A 23,206-nucleotide genomic window follows, 5' to 3' on the forward strand; every position below is an offset into this window, starting at 1 on the left:
TTTGATACGTTGTAATACGTAATATTTGAGGATTATTGGAACTTACGGATTGGGAATCCGAGTTACGGATCTTCCGGAATTGGAATTGTAAGTCCATAATATAAAATGTTAACCGTCACTTAGTTTTGGAAATTGACGGAGATCCGACCGTTGGATGGTGATGAAATTTTAGGATGTTGTCCTAGAGATATATTGTGGACCTCTGGAAGTTATGGATTTAAAATCTGAGTGGCAGATCTTCCGGATCGAACTACGTAGTGACGTATTTTATATAAGTTATATATTCTATCGATATGAATTCTGAGGTTGGATTTGATTACTATTCTAGGCGGCGATCGTCGTGACGCCTTGATGTGTGGTGCTAGGGAGTTGTTGGACGAACTCCAGGTGAGTGGGCAGTTTTGTTTTCCGTATATATATATATACTTGACATTTCCCAGAAATTGAATTGAAATGAAAATATGTTTAAAATGAAATGCATATGAGTTATGTGGGAAAACGGGAAGTGAAATACCATGCATAGAATTGATATGAAAAGTATATAGAAATGTGAGTTGAAATGCCATGCATGAATTAATATATGATGCATATGTATGAATTGGTGCGGTGGACACACAGGTAAGAATTGATTTATGATGCATATGTATGAATTGGTGCGGTGGACGCACAGGTAAGAATTGATTTATGATGCATATGTATGAAATGGTGCGGTGGACGCACATGTGAGTATTTATTTCTGTTATGATGATGTTGATGTATATTGAGCTCAAATCCTGCACCATAGTTTAGTGCTTATAGTATTCACCGCATCGCACGCTCGTCTTGGATCCAAGTAGATGCTAGTCGTACAGTCCACGTGGAGTGGGTACGACAGGCCAGTCGCGAGAGTGTTAGTGAGATTCCGACTGGTGGGTGACCTTAGATTATGTGCACAGATGATTTATGAGAAGCACTAGAGCGTAACTTATGTGCAGAAGGCCGTACAGGTCACGTGGAGTGACTCCGGCAGAGTGTGAGATTGATAGATTTTGAGCTCTAGGTTCAACCGTACAGGGCTATTAGAGGGCCTCCGGTTGATTACTTTCTTGCACCTGATATGATTATTGTTGATGCATCCATACTTAACTGTTAAATTAGACATGGCATGGCATGATTGATAAAGAAAAATGTTGAGATAGTAAAAATGAAGTTTTGAGAATATATATGTATATTTATATTTTACATTTCTGGGAAAGTATACAGGTTTTACGGAGAGGGGTTACAATGCTTTGAGAAAAAATTGGATTTGAAAAGAATTGTTTTACTGACCCACTCAATTTTGGTTTTGCGCCCCTCCAGGTTCAGGAATCACAAAGGTGTGGTGACTACGAGGAATTCGACGGTGTTCTGACAGATTGGACAAAATTAGGACTCACCTTCGGGTGTATCAATTTAAATTGTATCTTAAAGCTTCCGTACTGTGCAAATGGTTACGTCACTCTCACGTGACGGCCAGCATGCCCTCCTTCGGGACGGGGTGTGTCAGTTGGTATCAGAGCCAGACTCACGGCCGTTCGGTGTGCCGACGAGGATGTCGGTCTCCCTAAGGGGGGTGGATTGTAGTATCCCACATCGACGACGTGAGGGCTGTCCTTGTGCCTTATATGTATTCGCTCGCATGTACTCTTCAGAGACGCGTTTTGGAGCTGCGGCTTGCAAAAACAAACCCGTGAGTGGGGTCGGACCGGTGCGCCGGGTTCCACCACAAAGCGGACAATATCTCTGCGGAGGAAGGCGTGGTATACTGTACCAAACAGTGTATACCACAAAGCGGACAATATCTCTGCGGAGGAAGGCGTGGTATACACTGTTTGGTATCAGAGCCAGACTCACGGCCGTTCGGTGTGCCGACGAGGACGTCGGTCTCCCTAAGGGGGGTGGATTGTAGTATCCCACATCGACGACGTGAGGGCTTTCCTTGGGCCTTATATGTATTCGCTCGCATGTACTCTTCGGAGACGCGTTTTGGAGCTGCGGCTTGCAAAAACAAACCCGTGAGTGGGGTCGGACCGGTGCGCCGGGTTCCACCACAAAGCGGACAATATCTCTGCGGAGGAAGGCGTGGTATACTGTTTGGTATCAGAGCCAGACTCACGGCCGTTCGGTGTGCCGACGAGGACGTCGGTCTCCCTAAGGGGGGTGGATTGTAGTATCCCACATCGACGACGTGAGGGCTGTCCTTGGGCCTTATATGTATTCGCTCGCATGTACTCTTCGGAGACGCGTTTTGGAGCTGCGGCTTGCAAAAACAAACCCGTGAGTGGGGTCGGACCGGTGCGCCGGGTTCCACCACAAAGCGGACAATATCTCTGCGGAGGAAGGCGTGGTATACACTGTTTGGTATCAGAGCCAGACTCACGGCCGTTCGGTGTGCCGACGAGGACGTCGGTCTCCCTAAGGGGGGTGGATTGTAGTATCCCACATCGACGACGTGAGGGCTGTCCTTGGGCCTTATATGTATTCGCTCGCATGTACTCTTCAGAGACGCGTTTTGGAGCTGCGGCTTGCAAAAACAAATCCGTGAGTGGGGTCGGACCGGTGCGCCGGGTTCCACCACAAAGCGGACAATATCTCTGCGGAGGAAGGCGTGGTATACACTGTTTATACCAACTGACACACCCCGTCCCGAAGGAGGGCATGCTGGCCGTCACGTGAGAGTGACGTAACCATTTGCACAGTACGGAAGCTTTAAGATACAATTTAAATTGATACACCCGAAGGTGAGTCCTAATTTTGTCCAATCTGTCAGAACACCGTCGAATTCCTCGTAGTCACCACACCTTTGTGATTCCTGAACCTGGAGGGGCGCAAAACCAAAATTGAGTGGGTCAGTAAAACAATTCTTTTCCAAATCCAAACATTTCTCAAAACGTTGTAACCCCTCTCCGTAAAACCTGTATACTTTCCCAGAAATGTAAAATATAAATATACATATATATTCTCAAAACTTCATTTTTTACTATCTCAACATTATCTCTTTATCAATCATGCCATGCATGAATTAATATATGATGCATATGTATGAATTGGTGCGGTGGACGCACAGGTAAGAATTGATTTATGATGCATATGTATGAATTGGTGCGGTGGACGCACAGGTAAGAATTGATTTATGATGCATATGTATGAAATGGTGCGGTGGATGCACAGATGAGTATTTAATTACTGTTATGATGATGATGATATATATTAAGCTCAAATCCTGCACCATGGTTTAGTGCTTATAGTATTCACCGCATCGCACGCTCGCCTTGGATCCAAGTAGATGCTAGTCGTACAGTCCACGCGGAGTGGGTACGACAGACCAGTCGCGAGAGTGTTAGTGAGATTCCGACTGGTGGGTGACCTTAGATTATGTGCACAGATGATTTATGAGAAGCACTAGAGCGTAACTTGTGTGCAGAAGGCCGGACGGGTCACAGAGGTGACTCCGGTAGAGTGATAATGATAGATTTTGAGCTCTAGGTTCAACCGTATAGGGCTATTAGAGGGCCTACGGTTGATTACTTTCTTGCACCTGATATGATTATGTTGATGCATTCATACCTTATTACTGTTGAGATGATGTGGCATGGCATAATTAATATGAGAAATGTTGAGATGACAACGGTTTAACCATTTGGAAAAGATGTTTCGGATTATGCAAGTTAAAGGAAATTTCCTTCTGACAAGGGGTCGAGACGACTACCTGGTTTTGGGTATGAATTTGTATCCTGGTGGAAACAGGATTGTTAATTGTTGTCACCGGAGGAAACAGCTGATTGAGAATTATTTAAGGACTTGTTTAAGGAAAAGTTTATCCCTCCGGCATTTATCGATGGTAGTAAGCAAGAGTTTACAAATGTGAATCAAGGAAGTTGATGATAAATGAATATTATAGAAAGTTTTCAGACTTGCCTCGTTCCATCCAGATATTTGAGACAAGGTGTCTCGAGTAAAGGAAATGTACCTTGTGCAGCAGGTACAAAATTAACACTTTGAGAAATGTGAAATCAAGGAATGTGTTTATGTGAACAGAGGGGACGCAGAATTGTGAATTGCCCCTAGAATCAGTTGTACTCAACAATTTTCCATGATATCATAGTGTCGATTCAGCAGAGTTATGGACTTAGTAGTTTGGTCGGATTGACCGTGAGTACAGAGAGATTTGATGAGTTATATGTTCAGCCGTACAGACCATGAGAAATGGATTCGACTGACACATGAGAAATTGGTGAGTTATAGGTTCGGCCGTACTGACCACGCGGAGTGGATCCGGCCGACGTATTATTGAGATAAGAGTTGAATCAGCCGTATTGATCATTCTAGTTGACTTCGGCTGATATATTTCTTATTATGTATGTTATTACCTAGAGAGTAGTAAATAAATGTAGTTGAGACGAGTGTATGTATTTTGCATTGAGTGACAAAATAGTAATGTTATATCTTTGAGAGTGGTTGCCTACTTATCGAGACAACGATGATTTATCAGTATTGCGGGCTGCAGACCGTAATATTAATAACTCATTTGTGGATTCGTTAAGCAAGCAACCCGGTAGATTATTTTATGTTAGTATTGTACTTATTTAGAATGCTTAATAATAATAGAATATATATTGTATCAGTTAATTTTGTTCCATTAGATTGGTTGGTTATAATTGTGACAAGACGGAATGTTACGGGAAACCAGTATTTTCCATCGATCTGGATGACCAAAGATTACTTTTGTAAGTATGCAAAGTGGATTGAGTCAGGCCGTTATTTATACTGTAAGAGCAAAGAGATTGTTTTCGAAAGGCTGTCAAAAATACTTAGCTCATGTGGTGCTAAATGATGTTGTCCTAGAGATATATTGTGGACCTCTGGAAGTTATGGATTTAAAATCTGAGTGGCAGATCTTCCGGATCGAACTACGTAGTGACGTATTTTATATAAGTTATATATTCTATCGATATGAATTCTGAGGTTGGATTTGATTACTATTCTAGGCGGCGATCGTCGTGACGCCTTGATGTGTGGTGCTAGGGAGTTGTTGGACGAACTCCAGGTGAGTGGGCAGTTTTGTTTTCCGTATATATATATACTTGACGTTTCCCAGAAATTGAATTGAAATGAAAATATGTTTAAAATGAAATGCATATGAGTTATGTGGAAAAACGGGAAGTGAAATACCATGCATAGAATTGATATGAAAAGTATATAGAAATGTGAGTTGAAATGCCATGCATGAATTAATATATGATGCATATGTATGAATTGGTGCGGTGGACGCACAGGTAAGAATTGATTTATGATGCATATGTATGAATTGGTGCGGTGGACGCACAGGTAAGAATTGATTTATGATGCATATGTATGAAATGGTGCGGTGGACGCACATGTGAGTATTTATTTCTGTTATGATGATGTTGATGTATATTGAGCTCAAATCCTGCACCATAGTTTAGTGCTTATAGTATTCACCGCATCGCACGCTCGTCTTGGATCCAAGTAGATGCTAGTCGTACAGTCCACGTGGAGTGGGTATGACAGGCCAGTCGCGAGAGTGTTAGTGAGATTCCGACTGGTGGGTGACCTTAGATTATGTGCACAGATGATTTATGAGAAGCACTAGAGCGTAACTTATGTGCAGAAGGCCGTACAGGTCACGTGGAGTGACTCCGGCAGAGTGTGAGATTGATAGATTTTGAGCTCTAGGTTCAACCGTACAGGGCTATTAGAGGGCCTCCGGTTGATTACTTTCTTGCACCTGATATGATTATTGTTGATGCATCCATACTTAACTGTTGAATTAGACATGGCATGGCATGATTGATAAAGAAAAATGTTGAGATAGTAAAAATGAAGTTTTGAGAATATATATGTATATTTATATTTTACATTTCTGGGAAAGTATACAGGTTTTACGGAGAGGGGTTACAATGCTTTGAGAAAAAATTGGATTTGAAAAGAATTGTTTTACTGACCCACTCAATTTTGGTTTTGCGCCCCTCCAGGTTCAGGAATCACAAAGGTGTGGTGACTACGAGGAATTCGACGGTGTTCTGACAGATTGGACAAAATTAGGACTCATCTTCGGGTGTATCAACTTATAAATTGTATCTTAAAGCTTCCGTACTGTGCAAATGGTTACGTCACTCTCACGTGACGGCCAGCATGCCCTCCTTCGGGACGGGGTGTGTCAGTTGGTATCAGAGCCAGACTCACGGCCGTTCGGTGTGCCGACGAGGACGTCGGTCTCCCTAAGGGGGGTGGATTGTAGTATCCCACATCGACGACGTGATGGCTGTCCTTGGGCCTTATATGTATTCGCTCGCATGTACTCTTCGGAGACGCGTTTTGGAGCTGCGGCTCGCAAAAACAAACCCGTGAGTGGGGTCGGACCGGTGCGCCGGGTTCCACCACAAAGCGGACAATATCTCTGCGGAGGAAGGCGTGGTATACACTGTTTGGTATCAGAGCCAGACTCACGGCCGTTCGGTGTGCCGACGAGGACGTCGGTCTCCCTAAGGGGGGTGGATTGTAGTATCCCACATCGACGACGTGAGGGCTGTCCTTGGGCCTTATATGTATTCGCTCGCATGTACTCTTCGGAGACGCGTTTTGGAGCTGCGGCTTGCAAAAACAAACCCGTGAGTGGGGTCGGACCGGTGCGCCGGGTTCCACCACAAAGCGGACAATATCTCTGCGGAGGAAGGCGTGGTATACTGTGTGTATACCACGCCTTCCTCCGCAGAGATATTGTCCGCTTTGTGGTGGAACCCGGCGCACCGGTCCGACCCCACTCACGGGTTTGTTTTTGCAAGCCGCAGCTCCAAAACGCGTCTCCGAAGAGTACATGCGAGCGAATACATATAAGGCCCAAGGACAGCCCTCACGTCGTCGATGTGGGATACTACAATCCACCCCCCTTAGGGAGACCGACGTCCTCGTCGGCACACCGAACGGCCGTGAGTCTGGCTCTGATACCAAACAGTGTATACCACGCCTTCCTCCGCAGAGATATTGTCCGCTTTGTGGTGGAACCCGGCGCACCGGTCCGACCCCACTCACGGGTTTGTTTTTGCGAGCCGCAGCTCCAAAACGCGTCTCCGAAGAGTACATGCGAGCGAATACATATAAGGCCCAAGGACAGCCCTCACGTCGTCGATGTGGGATACTACATATATGTACACACACACACACACACAAAATATAATAGAGAGTATAATTTATATTTTATTATTTTTAATCCCATAAATTATGGGTTTTATTTAAAATCTCATTAATATAAACAATTACAAATTTCAATTTTTTATTTTTAATTTAAAAAATATAGTAACTTACATTATTACATTAATGTCAGGGACCTCAATCAAAAACTAAAAACTAACAAGGTTTCAATCAAAGAATATTGATAGTTAGGGACCGCATCCAAAGTGTCCCCTTTTTTTTTTAGGACGGTTTGATATAGGTGACTCGTTTTTTAATTTTTTTTAGACTAAACATACACTCCTTTTGAAGATTTGATTAAACATTTTCCTAGAATTTTGGTTATTAATTTCAGCTTTCACATAAGTACAATTTTGTTTAGAATTTTAGTTTTTCACGACTTCTCCTGGGCATTTCTTTTTTTTTCTTTTCCTATTATGCCTATATTTATGCATTTATTATTCATCTCTATGCATTTTTTTATTGTTTGTTATAATTTTTATTTTTTTGTGCGAATATAGTAGATTACTAGAAATAGTACCCGCGCATTGCTGCGGGATTAGAAACTGTATGAAAAATTATGATTCAAAGGGATAAAAGATTGTTACAGAAAGTTAACGTTATTTGGATTGAAAGATGTTTAAGCTTTTTGAAATAATTTTTATATGAAGAGGAGAAATTGGGTGAATCAAGCTCTTGGAACTCTTCAAACCACTTTCTGAATAGCATGACCTGCAATGATTGAGTAAGAAAAGTTGGTAAAAGATAGTGTAAGAGTATTATAAACAAAATTATATTATTGGAACCACTTTATAGAAGGTTGGTAGTCTTCTGATATATTCACTTGTAGTTTCAAAACCAATAAAAGAATGCAAAACATAATATACATACACAGAAAACTAAAAAAACTGAAATATGTGAAGATACTAAAAACCGAAAAAGGTTTGAATTCCTATGTTTCAAAATGAAGGAAAATCTTAACTGGCTTCTTTGGTTGTTACAACTAAAAGATTTTAGTATTATTAAACAATATTTATTGAGGAAGATGAAAAAGAAGGAAAAAAAAAATCTGTTACGTAAATTGGTTTGTGAAACATAGACAGATTTCTGTCTTTAATGTAGTTGGAGGATTTAAAAGGTCAGGTTGAACAACCAAAAAAAAACACACACACACACATATGTAGGGGTAGACAGGCAATGAGTTTATATGTATCTCATCTTTATATAAACTGATGCAATTTTATGCAACAATTTTATGCAAAGAGTTCAGCCTCTCACTTTCATCAGCATCATCAAGGCTCAATCTGATGCAATTTTTGTAAATGCAAACACCAGTATCAACGAAAGAAAAGAAAATAAATAAAGAACAAAGAATTTTATGTTAAAATTATACAATAATTTATAGACAAATCAATGAGAATTTTATGTTAAAATTATACAATAACTTATAGACAAATCAATGTATTAAAAGCGTGAGGCGTGGGCGAGGCGTCCGAGGGATAGCCCAGCCTAGGCATGAGACGAAACCTCACGGGACCTAAATTTTTTAATATATACACTAAGCGTACACATATATTATAAATACATATACACACACACATATATATATATACACATATATTATATTATATATATATATATATAAAATATAAATGATAAAAAGCACAATGAACACACATATAACAATGCACGCAGACAACACACACATCCATTATATAAAAAAATAAAAATAAAAATAAAGGCAAAGAGATGATAGTGCAAGGAAGAGGTATGAGGTAATTAAAACCTTACCCAAAATTTGGGTTTGGGAGTTCAAAAAAAAAAAAGAAAACCCCTGAGGCGCGCCTAGGCGGCTCCGGCGATGCCTTCCGACGCCTTTCGCCCACTCCCTCAAAACAGAGGCGGCAACCCTCAAGCCCAGCCTCACAAGGCACCTAGGCACGCCCTGAGGCGAGCCTTTTAAAACATTGAGATAAATTGAGAATGCAGGAATTAAAATTAGCAAAAATCTGTGGACAAACATCAGTTAAACTACTGTAACAACATAGTAACACAGTGAATATGGAAATTCATGCACCATCTGACAAAACCAATTTGAACTGTTCAGTTTAGTAAGAAAAATAGGGATTTTTGAAAATCAAAATTGGTATAGATTGGTAACTTACTCCTAAGTTTCTCCAAAGTGATACATTCAGACTTGGAACAGCTCACAAATTTATAGGTTCTCAACATCTCACACAACCATCTCTCAAGGAAAATCCCCTACAACAATTCAGAAAATGGTTAGAGTGGATACCTATGACTTATCTTATAACAACTTGACAGGTCCAAACCCAAACTGTGTCATTTTCCTAAAGGATATTCCAATTTCTCAAAATCTTGAATCTAACTACATTTCTCCACACCAAATGGGCACATATGAGAAACCAAAAAAGAGCCTTAAGGGGGAAGAAGAAAGAAAAAAGAAACAAAAGAAATGTACTATTCGACTCCTATAGTAATGATTTAACTTTTGTTTTGGCAAAAGTTTCCCATTTTGTTAGAGGTTTTGGCATTGGCAGCTGTAGAAAACAAAATGATATGTGGCAGTCAGACGTTTATGCTAATAATAATACATTAGCAACTCTTAAATCGGTTACAAAAAAAAGTAAAAAATAAAAAAATAAAAAATAAAAACAGTAGCATCAACAGCCTTCTTGCATACATTAACATTTTTGTGAACCATGATAGGAATCGTAAATCGGTAGCATGACAAAAGAGGATCACCAAAAATCTCGACAATTACCTAAAACTACCATTCCACTTCTTTTCAATTGTGAAGCATACATGTATTCACTATCAAATGCTTATATACATGATCGAACCTATCAAAAACACGTCGTTGGAAAATCGTAAACTAAAAGGAATGACTTACATGCTTCTATCTCTGTACTACATGCAATGAATGTATAGCTTGGATACTAGACTTGCTCCTAGCTCAAGCTGTTTCCAAATAAGGAAAATTTAACATTATTTTGCAATAAATTACAAAGAGTGCCTTGCACACCTCTCCATGCTGTAGAAGAAAATAAAAACAGCGAACCAATGATGCACGTACGATGTTAAAATCGTGGGACAAAATCAAAAGGTAATATCCAGAGAACACGTGGTGACACTGTTGATCTATAGTGTGCAGACTGAATTGCCCTTCAATTCTTATCAATCACAAACAAAAATCTTTTAAACGACAACCATACAAGAAATGAAGCTAGTACTTCACAGACAACTACACATGCATGAATATTCAATCAGTACCCGCATCCAAAACTGTACATGCATGAATATTTTTCCATTCCAGCTAGTACATCACAGACAACCTTACAGGAAATACAGAGATGAAAAAAGAAAGCTAATTCCAGTAGATCATGCATTGATTTGTACGTAAGACAACTTTGAAACATTAACCGCAATGAAGCAAAACAAAAAAGTACTACTGCACATCACAGGTTGGCCAAAAAAACACATAAGAATGACATAGAAAGATCCAAAGGCACATTTAATTTGGTTTCTTCAAAACCAGTGAAAAGGACCCTTAAATCAAATTGAATTCAACAAAATCCTAACACAATGAAGCTCCATTTAAAGACCCATCACTGATAAAAATTATCTTTAGGTAAATTGGGTATGAATGAAGCTACCGACCTTCGCCGGACATGTGTTCAAAAGTGGAAGAATTTGAGATGTGATTAGGGTGGAAAATGGGCAGTGCTGTGGAGATAGAAAGCAAAACCAAATTAATCAAAAACAGATCTTCCAATTTAGTTTTTGGAAGAAGAACGAAGAGTGAAAGTGAAGAGAGGAGGAAGAAGAACGTACCGGAAGCAAATGGAACGTATGGGAAGCAAATGGAAAGACCCGACTTTTTCTGTCTCCTTCCTAAAAGCGATGAACGACATGTGCAAATCAGGCAGAAATGAAATAAAAGAACCAAGTAAGGGCAAAAAAGGAAGAACACTGTTTTTTGTGTTGGGTTTTAGTATATGTATAATTTATAAAAAAATTGTCAGATTTTATTATTTAGAAGATCCAACACATAATAAATAATTTTTTTGATTATATAGCTACGTCTAGTTACCTATAATACGGACACATTTAGTTTTATAGTAGATTTGATTTTTTGTATTTCTTGGTACATTTGGAATGTAAATGTACCAAAATGGTTATCTGATAGAGACATTTGATTTTGTGGTACATTTGGGATTTTTTGTTCATTTGGTCTTTTGGTACATTTAGAATCTAAACGTATCAAAATGGTTACCTGACAATGGGCACATTTGGATTTATGGTACATTTGAAATTTTGGTACATTTGGTTTCTCTTTATATTTGAAATCTAAACGTACCAAAATGGTTACATAATAATGAGTACATTTGGTTTCTCGGTACATTTGAAATCTAAACGTACCAACAGTTGATACTTTTGTTTTCAAATGTACCATAAGTTTTAAGTATATTTTTATATATCTTTACGTGAAAAAAAATATGTATTGAAGACTTTTATTGAGACATTTTTAATAGAAAGATATATTTTTTTAAATACTGATAATAAGGAAATGAGGAATTGGTTAATTAATTTTTTATTTTATTTTATTAAAAAATGTCATTTAATGCGTAGAAGGGGATTGACGAAATTAAATTCCTATATTATAGACAATTAGTTGCTAAGCTACCTTAAGTTTCTATATAAATGCATTTAAATTAATGATATGGAAATTAAATAAATAGAAAATTATTTAAGTGACAATTGATCAAAGCACCTTAATCAAATCTTTAAAAGGAATGAATGTTTAATCTAACAACTATAGAAAAGATGTAGGGCATTCTAATTTTCCTTTTTTTTTTTAACATGTAATGTCATGCACGCACTTACAAATTCATTACAATGTCATATATTCGTTAAACAACCAGTTAATTAACCGTTAGATGAAAATGTGTCAATTACGAGTCTAACATTTTTACTGATGTGATGTTAAATTTGTGTCGCGTGAACAAACTTTATATTAAATCTAAGAGAATTTTAACGAAAAGCTGTCGTTACTGTTCATTTTAATGAAAAACCATATTTTTATACTAAAAAATCAATCTTGGTAATATTCACTTTACATTTTTTTTTTATTCTTATCGTTAAAACTCAAAATTTTTAAATTTTTTTCTTTAGTTTTCCTTAAATCCAATGGTTGTGTTTTTCGTTTTTATCTCTTCTTCTTTTCCCTTCGTTCAATGCGATCAAATCTTATCTCCAGAGAGTAGAAAGAGGTGTGGGAGGTGGAAGCAATGATATTCAAAGTTTGCATGAGGTTGGATTATATCGCCCTGCAATTTCTGGGAAAAATAACAAGCCACGTGTGATCCTTTAAATCCAACGTGTAAACCAGTAAACCCAAAAAATATAAAACAGTAGAAAAAAGAGCAGTAATTGCACATGGTGCGGCCTACAAAACCCAACAACGTGTCCAGATCAGAAGGGGGTGAGAACACCAATCAAGACAAAAGTTGTTTGACTTTTATCAAATCAAAGCAGCGGTCGTCGATCAAAACGCATTCAAGCACTGGACTAAACGACAAACCCCATCGGCCCCTCGTCCGACAGTGTGCCTAAGAACGCCCAAATTCCGACACGTGGAATGGATTAGCCTCCGTGTCTGTAATTAGAATCTTGAACAACAAGTCATGGCCTACTCAGATTAATCCCATACTTTCCACTAATTAAACTCGATTAAACATCTATTTTATATAAAACCTGTTATTGGAACTCAAGATATTATTTACAGGAAGAGGGGAGAGAGTGGGTGAGCTTCACAATAAACGAGCCATTATATGATTCATATTCGTATTTGGTATCCCTCACTTACAAATAGAGAGAAGTAAAATTATACCGTAATAACGTCATTTTTTATATAAAGTTCGAAGTATAAAAAAGTTTTGAAAGTGGCAATAACAATTTTTATTTATTTATCACTTTTTCAGTTTCTCTCTCTCTCTCTCCTGAAAAGTCGGTGAGAAAAGCAGCAGAGCAAAAACTTTGCCTTCTCTCTCTCCCCTCTCAATCTCGTTGTGTTCTTTAGCGGTCTTATAAAAACCCTGCAACTTTGTTCTGGTTCTGGTTCTGGTTTCTATTAAGCTGAAATCTCAATAGGGTTTTTTCAAACGGTAGTCAGTCAGCTGAGAAACCAGCTGAAAATTTTGGGTTTGGTCAATTTTTGAGACCTGGATCGAATTTTGACTCTAGTAAAGTTTGGGGTTTTTTTTCTTCTTCTTCCACAGAAATCTCTGAGCTGAGTGAGAAACTTTTATTTTACAGTCTGGGGTTTCTAAATGATTGTGTTTTCTGGGGTAATGTAAGCTTTGGTCAGAGATCCATCACGACAGAGCTGGTAGGTGGGCATAGAAAAACAAGAGGGGACCCTGACTGGTAGATGAGAGGGAGATGAAATCAAAGCCCTAGAAAATGAATAATTTGTATCTAAAAACAGTTCCTTAGAGTTCCTACCCAAGTGGTAGATTTTTGCTTTTTGTCCTGTAGATTGAAGTTTAAAAAAAAAAAAAGAGAGAGAGAGAGAGAGAGAGAGAGAGAAATCAAAATCTCAGCTCTGATGCCGACCGACGTAGATAATTCCCCTACAGCTTCAGGCGAAGCTAGCGTTTCCTCCTCCGGCAACCAAACCGCTCCGCCCAAACCCGCCACCAAGAAAAAAAGAAACTTGCCAGGAATGCCAGGTAGCTCCAAAAACAAATTACCATTTTTTTCTTCAGATTTTTCTTAAACTTTGTTCGGATTACTGATTGGATTTCTGGGTTAATTTGACTTTTGGGTTTTGTTGCAGATCCAGATGCAGAAGTGATTGCTCTGTCGCCGAAGACCCTTTTGGCGACGAACCGATTCGTCTGTGAAATTTGCAGCAAAGGGTTTCAGAGGGATCAGAATCTGCAGCTTCATCGGCGCGGCCATAATCTGCCGTGGAAGCTGCGGCAGAGGTCGAGCAAAGAGGTGAAGAAGCGAGTCTACGTCTGCCCGGAGGCCTCCTGTGTTCACCACGATCCGTCTAGAGCTTTGGGTGATCTTACTGGGATCAAAAAGCACTTTTGTAGAAAGCACGGGGAGAAGAAGTGGAAATGCGATAAGTGCTCAAAGAAGTATGCGGTTCAGTCGGATTGGAAGGCTCATTCCAAGATTTGTGGCACCCGAGAGTACAAATGTGATTGTGGGACTTTGTTCTCAAGGTTTGCTAATTAATAGAGTTTCGATTTTGTCTTAGGATTTTATGTTTTTTTAGACTAAATTGTTGGGTTTTTGGATTTGTTGGTGAAGTCTTTTTTGTGTTTGAAGGAGGGACAGCTTCATAACTCACAGGGCTTTTTGCGATGCTTTGGCTGAGGAGAGCGCCAGAGTCCCCACCACCACCAGCGCCACGGCTGCCGCCACCACAGCCGCTGCCACAGCAGTGAATTTGAATTCAGAGTCAGACCCAAGAGCTCAATCTGTTAATTCACCTCCACAACCACTGCCGTCACCGCCTCCGCCGGCCGCAGCTCCACCCCAGCCTACAACTTCATCAGTTCCATCCCAGTCAGCTGGTGTGCTATCTTCATCCCCGCCTACACAAAGTCCAGGTAACACGTCCCAAATTGGAAAATTTTCAATCTTTTCAGTTGGGTTTTGTCGGATGTGTTTTTAGCCTGAAAACAAACAACAAAATCTATGTCGTTTTTAATTGTCGTTGTTTTATTATGTTGTGTGTCTCTTGCTATGGATCTTGGAGTTTAGTATTTTTTGTCTGTTATGAAATTTGTTTTCAGCTGGGATTGTAATCGATCACTGTATTGGTAAATTGATCAAAGATTTGAGGGGATTTAACAAATTAATTAAAAATTAAGCTTCCTGGAGATTTTGTATTAAACTTTAGTGATTCAAAAGCCAAAAAGGGAAGAGTAAGTGGGTTTAAAGAAAGGACGCCATTATTGATCGTCCTTTTTCTTCAAAAGTTCTTTCATATAGAAAGGTCTTAACTTTCTATGCCTGCATTTTTAACTTTTAAATGACCCCTTTAATTTACATCCTTTTCTCCTTCTGTTGATGTAGTGAGAGAGTTGCCAGAAAATCCCACGCAAGTTGTAGAAGCAGTGCCGGCTGTGGCGGGTAGAAAGGGGAATTGTAGCAGCAGAAGCAGCAACAGCTCAAGCAGCAATGGCAGTACAAGCAGTGGTGTGTTTGCAAGTTTATTTGCTTCCTCAACAACATCGGCGAGCTTGCAACCTCCTCAACAGCCTGCATTTACCGACTTAATTCGAGCCATGGGGCATCCAGATCAATCAACCAACCTAGCTCCATCTTCTTCAATGGAGCCCATTTCTCTTGGCCTCTCAACCAGCCATGGATCCTCAATTTTCGAGTCTGCAGGGCAGGAGCGTAGGCAATATGCTCCTCCACCACAACCAGCTATGTCTGCGACAGCACTGCTTCAGAAAGCTGCTCAAATGGGCGCAGCAGCAACCAATGCATCATTGCTTCGTGGGTTTGGCATTATGTCATCCTCAACGTCTTCCACGCAACAAGAGAGTATGCAGTGGAATCAAAGGCCGGCAGAACCAGATAATGTCTCAGTTGCTGCAGGGCTTGGACTTGGTCTTCCTTGTGACGGAGGTTCAGGATGGAAGGAACTAATGATGGGAAGTCCTCCAATGTTCGGTCCAAAGCAAACCACACTCGATCTTTTGGGATTGGGAATGGCCGCTGGTAACAACCCCAGTAGTGGCCTATCAGCCCTAATCACATCAATTGGTGGCGGTCTAGATGTAGCTGCTGCAGCTGCATCCTATGGAGGTGGAGAATATAGCGGTAAGGACTTGGCAAGAAGCTCATGAAACTGGACAACTAAAGAAGTCGTTTTCTTTCATTTGACTTGAGGAAGGGGTATACAAGATGCAGGTTGATCTCGTAAATGGAAAAATCGATGATGTTGAAGAATGAAGCAAGAAATACATAACTAAATAAAAGATTAGCCTTCATAGGCATGGAGGTCAGCATTCCTTTTTAATGTTCTCCTGCCTCGGTGACTAGGGCGAAAACGACCTTGTCTTGCCGGTGTAGACTTTGTCGCAACCTAAGTCCGAAGATTGTTCAGGTTTCGTCCGGCTTCTGTTTAAATTGGGGGTTTTAGCATAGGCTTCTATGTATGTATGTCACTTTCTGTAAGCTTCAGGTGGATTTGGTGAATGAATATGCGTACCTACTACTGCATACGTTCTGTAATTTTGTCAAGTTTGTATAGCTAAGCCTGGTGATGAAAGGCTAAGTGGATGGATTTTACCAATTTGGGTTTGCAGCACTAGGCCAGGTAGAGGTGGATGGGATGGGGGACATTGTAAATTACTGTTTGATTACCCTGTTTTTTAGGTTTTCTAGACTTGGTCAAACTTCCAATTTCCTCCACTTTGTAGTTCGTATGTACAACTAAATTAAATTATTATATTTTCTTGTATATTTAATGAATTTTCTTTTGGTTGGCATGTTGGTTTCTGTTGGTGAAAGATGTTGGACAGTAGAATTTCACTTTGGGCGTATGATAATGATATACAATTAATATATGTGAGTTTGTTTTTTAATATCACCGAGATTTTTTGTAATAAAAGTCAACACTTAGTAATAAGTGATTAAGTTGAAACAATGTCGATGGTGATGGTGGTGTGTCATGCTGGGCTATAAAGTTTATCACGAGGAGTTCCAATAGTTCATGGTATGAGATGTTACGCTAACAATGGCAACATGCTTTGTAAGTTGTTCTCGTTCAACAGTGTCATCATGCTTTGTAAGCTCTCGTTAGCGCACAACGGGATGAGATTTGGGATTTTAATGACTACGAGAAATTACAAGAAATTTGTGCCAGTGTGCGGTTTTCCATAATTGTTTGAACGCGTCTAACATGGTCCCCAAAGACAAAAATTAAATGGCGTCTTTAATATCTTGAAATGGTCCTGTGGTGTACAGTGTATATAGTAGGATCTTTATCTATTTCATATTAAATTCAAGTTCAATTCTTATGTGTAATCGAATAAATATTTTTAATTCTATCTCGAGAGATTATTCTATACTTCTGTTGAACCTTTGAATTCTAGAATTTATCCTTTAATTGTGACAAAATCTTGATTTCACTTGTAAATCACATGAAACAAGAGTTTTGCTATTTCGATTTACATTCCTCAAACATTTCACTTGACTTTAGAACATAAAATCAGTCACTTTTTTCTTCGATGTTTATAAAGTTTTTCAATCAACAACACCATTGACATAGAGGAGAAGAAGAAAAAAATCAAATTTGAACACATATAAATAAATAAATATATATATATATATGTATATATATATATATATTTTTTTGTTGGGGAGAGAGTCAATATCTTGATGTTTGAATAGAAGTTGATCGCGACTGTCCAAACTCCAATGTCATCCTTCTACCACATTTCTCCTTAATTAGCAAATACAAGATTTTATAATTTTGAATTGTTTTAGAGAGAATGGGGTATTAATAAATATTTTCTTATTAAAATAAAATTAAAAAGAAGAACAAGAAGATTTATTGACATATAAATTCTACCTTGAACTACCAATACTTTATGTTGATACCATACCTATAATTTGTCAACCACATCTTTTGCCTGCAATGTAAGGAATAGATCACTAAAATATGGATTAAACTTTGTATAATCTAGGTTGTCAACCTTTGCCTGCTTTACTAATATACACAAGATTCTGACCTTTTCTTCTTTTAGATTTTTTTAATTAAAAAGTTATCTTTAGAATGTTGTTATGAGCACTCTAAAAAAAAAAAAAAAAAAATCATTTCTTACTTATTTAGTGCATGAAGAAAAAAGAATGAACTTTTTTCAGCGCTAATAACCGTTTTTTGGAATATATATTAGCTCAATATAGTTTCCAGTGTGAACAAGACATGCTTTGATTTGAAGAAATGTTTGAAGTAATTCTAATTTTACTCTTTATTTATAAGATTGGGTTGAAAGGTCCAACAAAATCTTATTTACACATGCTCACTCTTATGTTTTCTTTTCTTTTGGACAAACCTTCTCCTTTCCTTGTTTTTAGGGTGGATGTGGTCGCATTAAATCTATGAGAGCAAATTTCCGCCGTGGATTGAATTGACGAAAACATGCGCACACAAAGAAAAGAGAGAAAACGAAGTTAGACTAATACCGGTGAATCGACAATGACTTCTGTAAGGAGCAAGAAATGGTCAACTTGCAATGAAATTCGAAGTGAAGTGGTGGTTTCGCTTGCTTGTGATAATTCTCCGCCTGGTGATAAGGAAGATGATAAGTAATTCGAGAATCGAATTGACACGACTTGGTCGTAGCCGATTTGGAATCAACTTTGGTTCGGTGGGTGCATGGTGTGGGCGATAGAGTGAGGTGTTGAGCTCTGAATGGTGGAGATATTAGTGATTTGAGTGCCAAGAACAGATGTTGTGCCCAACCCCCCAGAAAAGATTGAGGAGTAGGGTGGGATTGTAGTTGTGACAACCCATCACTATATTTACAATTTTATTAATTTAAAAAACGTGATTTGACGAGAATGCCCTAGAGGCAAAGTTTTGACTTTTGTTGACCTTCGGTTAGAGAGACGTACAACTCATTCTTTTAGCGTATCTTCGTAGTTCTTGACAGTATGAACACGTAGGCACTCTTTTGATTAGACACTTTTAGGTTTAAATTTATTCACATCATTTTTCCACTACACTACACTTTATGGCTTCGTCACCATCATGGTGTCGGTTAGCACAACTCAATTCGGAGTCCAAGTAGACATCTAGGTCAGAGTGTGTCAGTAGTGATAGTCAAAAAATGCAAACAAAGATTTTTCAATTTGTAGTGTTTTTTTATAATTTTTTTTTTTATGATTTTAAAATTTTTGGTGGGCCAAATGCCTGCTACATCATCGTTTTTAATGCTAGACCAAAACCATCTCCAACCCTTGGCCTAAAACCTAAAATTTTTAGCCCAGAAAATTTGGGTTTTAACCCAGAAACTGCTTTTCTACTCCAACCCTTATGGCCTAAAATTTTAGCACCAGATTATTAAAGAATGAATTTAGGCTATTATTTTAAAATTAACTTTTAAAAAAATTATGTAAACTATCCTAAATTAATTTTATGAACATTTTAACCTAAAAATATTTAAATTTCGATAAACATTGAAAACTCACTAAACCGACACATGAAACTCATGAAAAACTATAGAAGAATATGAAACAAATGATAGAGATGTATAAACACAAGACACATGAGCAAACACGTGGTTTTGGAAGATGGTAGAAATAAAAATTAGAAGAATTGTAGGAGAAAAGTGAGTTTTGTGTGGATGTTTCAACAAATATATAGGTATTTATAGAGTTTTTGGGTGACTTTTGAGTTAAATAATTTTTTATAATTATTTTAACCATTGACTTCAAATTTGGGCCATTAGATTTTTTTTGTTACTGTGACGACTCGTCCCTAATTTTATGTTTTTACAAATTTTAAAAGCATGATTTTACGAAAATGCCCTTAGAGGCAAGGGTATTGACTTTCGTTAATCAACGTATAGTGAGGTGTATGAAATATTCCTTTAGCGTATTCCTGAAGTACTCGACAATACGGGCTCATAGGCGCAAGCAGAAGAGGATTTGGAGTTACGATTAAAGTTTTACGAAATTGTAAACCCGAGAAGTACTTTTGTTTTAGTTACTATATATATATATATATATATATATATATATATATATATATATATACAGAGAGCTGAAGGGGAGGGATCCCCATTTTTTGAAAAAAATGGGGATTAGGTGTGGGGCCCACTTCACATCAAATTTCAACGATCCGAACCGTCTATTTTGTTAGTCTCGATTCATAGATCATCCTTGCAAAAATTCAATTCAATCCGAAACCATTTGCCTGTTTAATTATCAATATCAAATTTCATATTTTCTTATATAACAAAGTATTCGTTTATTTCCTTGAACCCAATTAGATGTCTTAAACATTTCCAATTTAGCTAATATTTTGCAAGGATGATCTATGAATCGAGACTAACAAAATAGATGGTTCGGATCGTTGAAATTAGATGTGAAGTGGGCCCCACACCTAATCCCTATTTTTTTTTTCAAAAAATGGGGATCCATTCCCTTAAGCTCTCTGTATATATATATATATATATTCTTTTATCTTTATACTATTATCTTTTAGTTATTTTAATGTTGGAAAAAAAATGAGGGGGGAAGGCTGCCTGATGGCAGCAAGAGAAAGAATGGAGAGTTTCAGGAGGAAAAAAGAGGGGAAATGGTGGCGAATCGGGAGAGGAGAGAGGAAGAAGGACGACCAATCATAAGAGAGAGAAAGGAGGGAAATAAGGAAAAGGAGAGAAGAAGAAAAAGGGGGGAGAATCGGGTATCAGCCAACCCGCGTGACCTGGTTTTGACCCGAAGCTATATCCGGCGGTTTTCTATCATTTTTCAGAACCTAGACGGTGGCGTTGAGGGCCTTATGGCGGTGATCTACCATTCATGAAGCAAACTCATTCGATCACCACCCATTATCAACTCACTTGAACCCAGGAACAAAGCCCAATCAAGTTTTGGGGCGTTGGAGTTCAATTGAGGTTGAATTAAAGTGCACCCCACTTAGGGTTGCCGACGGGTTTTGGGGAAATTGTGACTTTTTCTGGCGAAATTGGCCTTAGTTATAGGTATGAAAGTTGCTCCACTCATTGAGATCTTCATTTCTGTGAAATTTGAGAATTTTTAGAAATAGTTGAATTTTTCGGCAAGTTGGGGCGGCTAACCGCCACCCGCGGCGGTGCGTAGCCAGGGGACCGTCGATGCTACTGTTAGGCTAAATTAGATGCCTTGAGTTTAGTTATGGTAATTGTATGGCGTAGGATGATTGTTGGAACCTAAATTCTCTACGTTACATTAATAGGTCATTATATGAATAGACTATCCGACCGTTGGATCGTCACCAAACTTTAATATGTTATAGTACTTAATATTTGAGGAGCCTAGGAACTTTTGGATCGGGAATACGACGCACGGATCTTCCTGAATTGGATTTGTAAGTTAGTAAAATAAAATGTTAACCGTCATTTGGTTTTGGCAATTGGCGAAGATTCGACCGTTGGATCGTAATGGAACTTTAGGATGTTGTTTTAGAAGTATAATGTGTATCTTTGGAAGTAACAGATTGGAAATCCGTGATGCGGATCTTCCGGATCGAACTACGTAGGGATGTGTTTTATGTAAATTATGTATTCTATTGGTAAGAACTCTGAGATGTGATTTGATAATTGTTCTAGACGACAATGGTTCGTGATGTCTCGATATTCGTGCTAGGGAGTTGTAGTGCGGACCTAAGGTAAGTGGGTCTTTTCCTTTCTATCGTGTGTGTGTGTATATATATATATGATTGATAATTCCACAATCGATTATAAATTGATTATTGCATATAATTATTGTGAATGTTTTGAAGTACTAATATGAACTACGAATGGCTTGATCCCTGTTTAGGGTACGTAGGCAGTCTAACGAGACGTTAGATGCAACCATACCATAAATGAGACTAAATAATTGAGACAATAGCATTGTTTGGGAAATTGTGTCATGTGAGTGATATTGGAGGAAAATGTGAGATTTAACCTTATGATTTAGTGATTGGATGTGGTCATAAATCATCATGTGAAGGATCGAGAAATTGAAGTAAAGAATCATAAGTATTGATAGTTAGTTAAACTAGTGTTTAGTTAAGCTTGCCACCGATAATTACTCTCGAAAATTAATAGTTCGGGAGTAGGGGTTATAGATTGTGCATTTTACACCACATTATATATATATATATATATATATATATATGGAAGTACTACGATATGGTTAAGTTTTGGATTTGCATCAAGGCATGTCCATAAGTATATTATTGCGCAAAATTATTGTGAATGCTTTATTATTGTGAATGCTTTAAAGTATGAAGGTGAACATAGGATGCTCAGATAAGTTCAAGTGAGTATATGTTGTGAAATGTGGGATGCATGGTTATGATTACATTTTATTTGGAACGATTGAGTGATGGCATAACTATATTATGTTTTAAGCAACTCCGACATTGTCGTACAAGTTGTCTATAAGTCGTACATGCCATATTAGATGCATTTAGAGCTCATAACCCTGCACCCTAGTGTTAGTGCTCTCCTTTTGAACTCCTTTTGAGCGTATATTACATGGTTTAAAACTAGACATGTTCGTGATCTAAACCCATCTAATTTCATGTAATTCCATTGAGTATTGATATGTCAAAATCATACTCAAACTTGAGTCCCGAAATTGCCAGACAGCAGCAAATACTAGGTTCCAGTTTTGAGACTCTATTTTGTAATTTGCATAACTTTCAACTTAGAACTCCGTTATCTACAAATCTTTTATGCTTCTAAAGTACACAAAACAAGCTTTGAAACCCATGTAAGTTTGCATCAACCGATATAGTTTTGGGTGTTCAAAATCAGGTTTAATCTTGGTTGATTGAAACTGCTTTTCTGCAACTTTTGTGGAGAGGGAGGTTTTTGCCTTTGCAATATTTGTTCTTCTCTCAGTTTTAATTCTAATTTACTAATGCATATTGAGTTTGTGGCTAAACCACGTTGTATGGTTATGTGTTGGGTTTCAAAGAACCATTTTCTTATACAATTATAAGCTCAATGATTTAATGTATCGGTGCATTTATACCTATTGAAACACAAAAATCACCTATGGTTCAGAATTATTTCCATTCAAACGTATTGGCAGTGATGAAGTTATTATAGATCAACCAAAATGGCATTTGAATTGGGTGCTGTTAAATTAGTAATTCCAAGTACTTTGACTAGAATTAAAGTTTATGTCATGCATTTAGTAATGTCTTATATTTGTGAAAATGGAATTGGTCATGTTG

General features: G+C 38.1%; 1 protein-coding gene and 1 long non-coding RNA gene across 2 annotated transcripts; both read left to right on the top strand.

The window, feature by feature from the left end:
- The first annotated feature begins 4,548 nt into the window (after nt 1-4,548).
- On the top strand, nt 4,549-11,784 carry LOC139192141 (uncharacterized). The gene is made up of 3 exons (XR_011575995.1): nt 4,549-5,065; nt 6,015-6,206; nt 11,614-11,784. It is a non-coding gene; the product is annotated as an uncharacterized lncRNA (long non-coding RNA).
- Nucleotides 11,785-13,099: 1,315 nt separating this feature from the next.
- Nucleotides 13,100-16,726, top strand: LOC103455648 (zinc finger protein GAI-ASSOCIATED FACTOR 1). Its single transcript, XM_029093893.2, has 4 exons — nt 13,100-13,964; nt 14,072-14,468; nt 14,575-14,858; nt 15,328-16,726. Exons 1-4 carry the CDS (start codon nt 13,841-13,843, stop codon nt 16,107-16,109), a joined length of 1,587 nt encoding a protein of 528 aa, XP_028949726.2. The 5' UTR covers nt 13,100-13,840; the 3' UTR covers nt 16,110-16,726.
- The last annotated feature ends 6,480 nt before the right edge of the window (nt 16,727-23,206 follow it).

The sequence above is a fragment of the Malus domestica genome, chromosome 15, assembly GCF_042453785.1.
Source record: "Malus domestica chromosome 15, GDT2T_hap1".
NCBI lineage: Eukaryota > Viridiplantae > Streptophyta > Magnoliopsida > Rosales > Rosaceae > Malus > Malus domestica.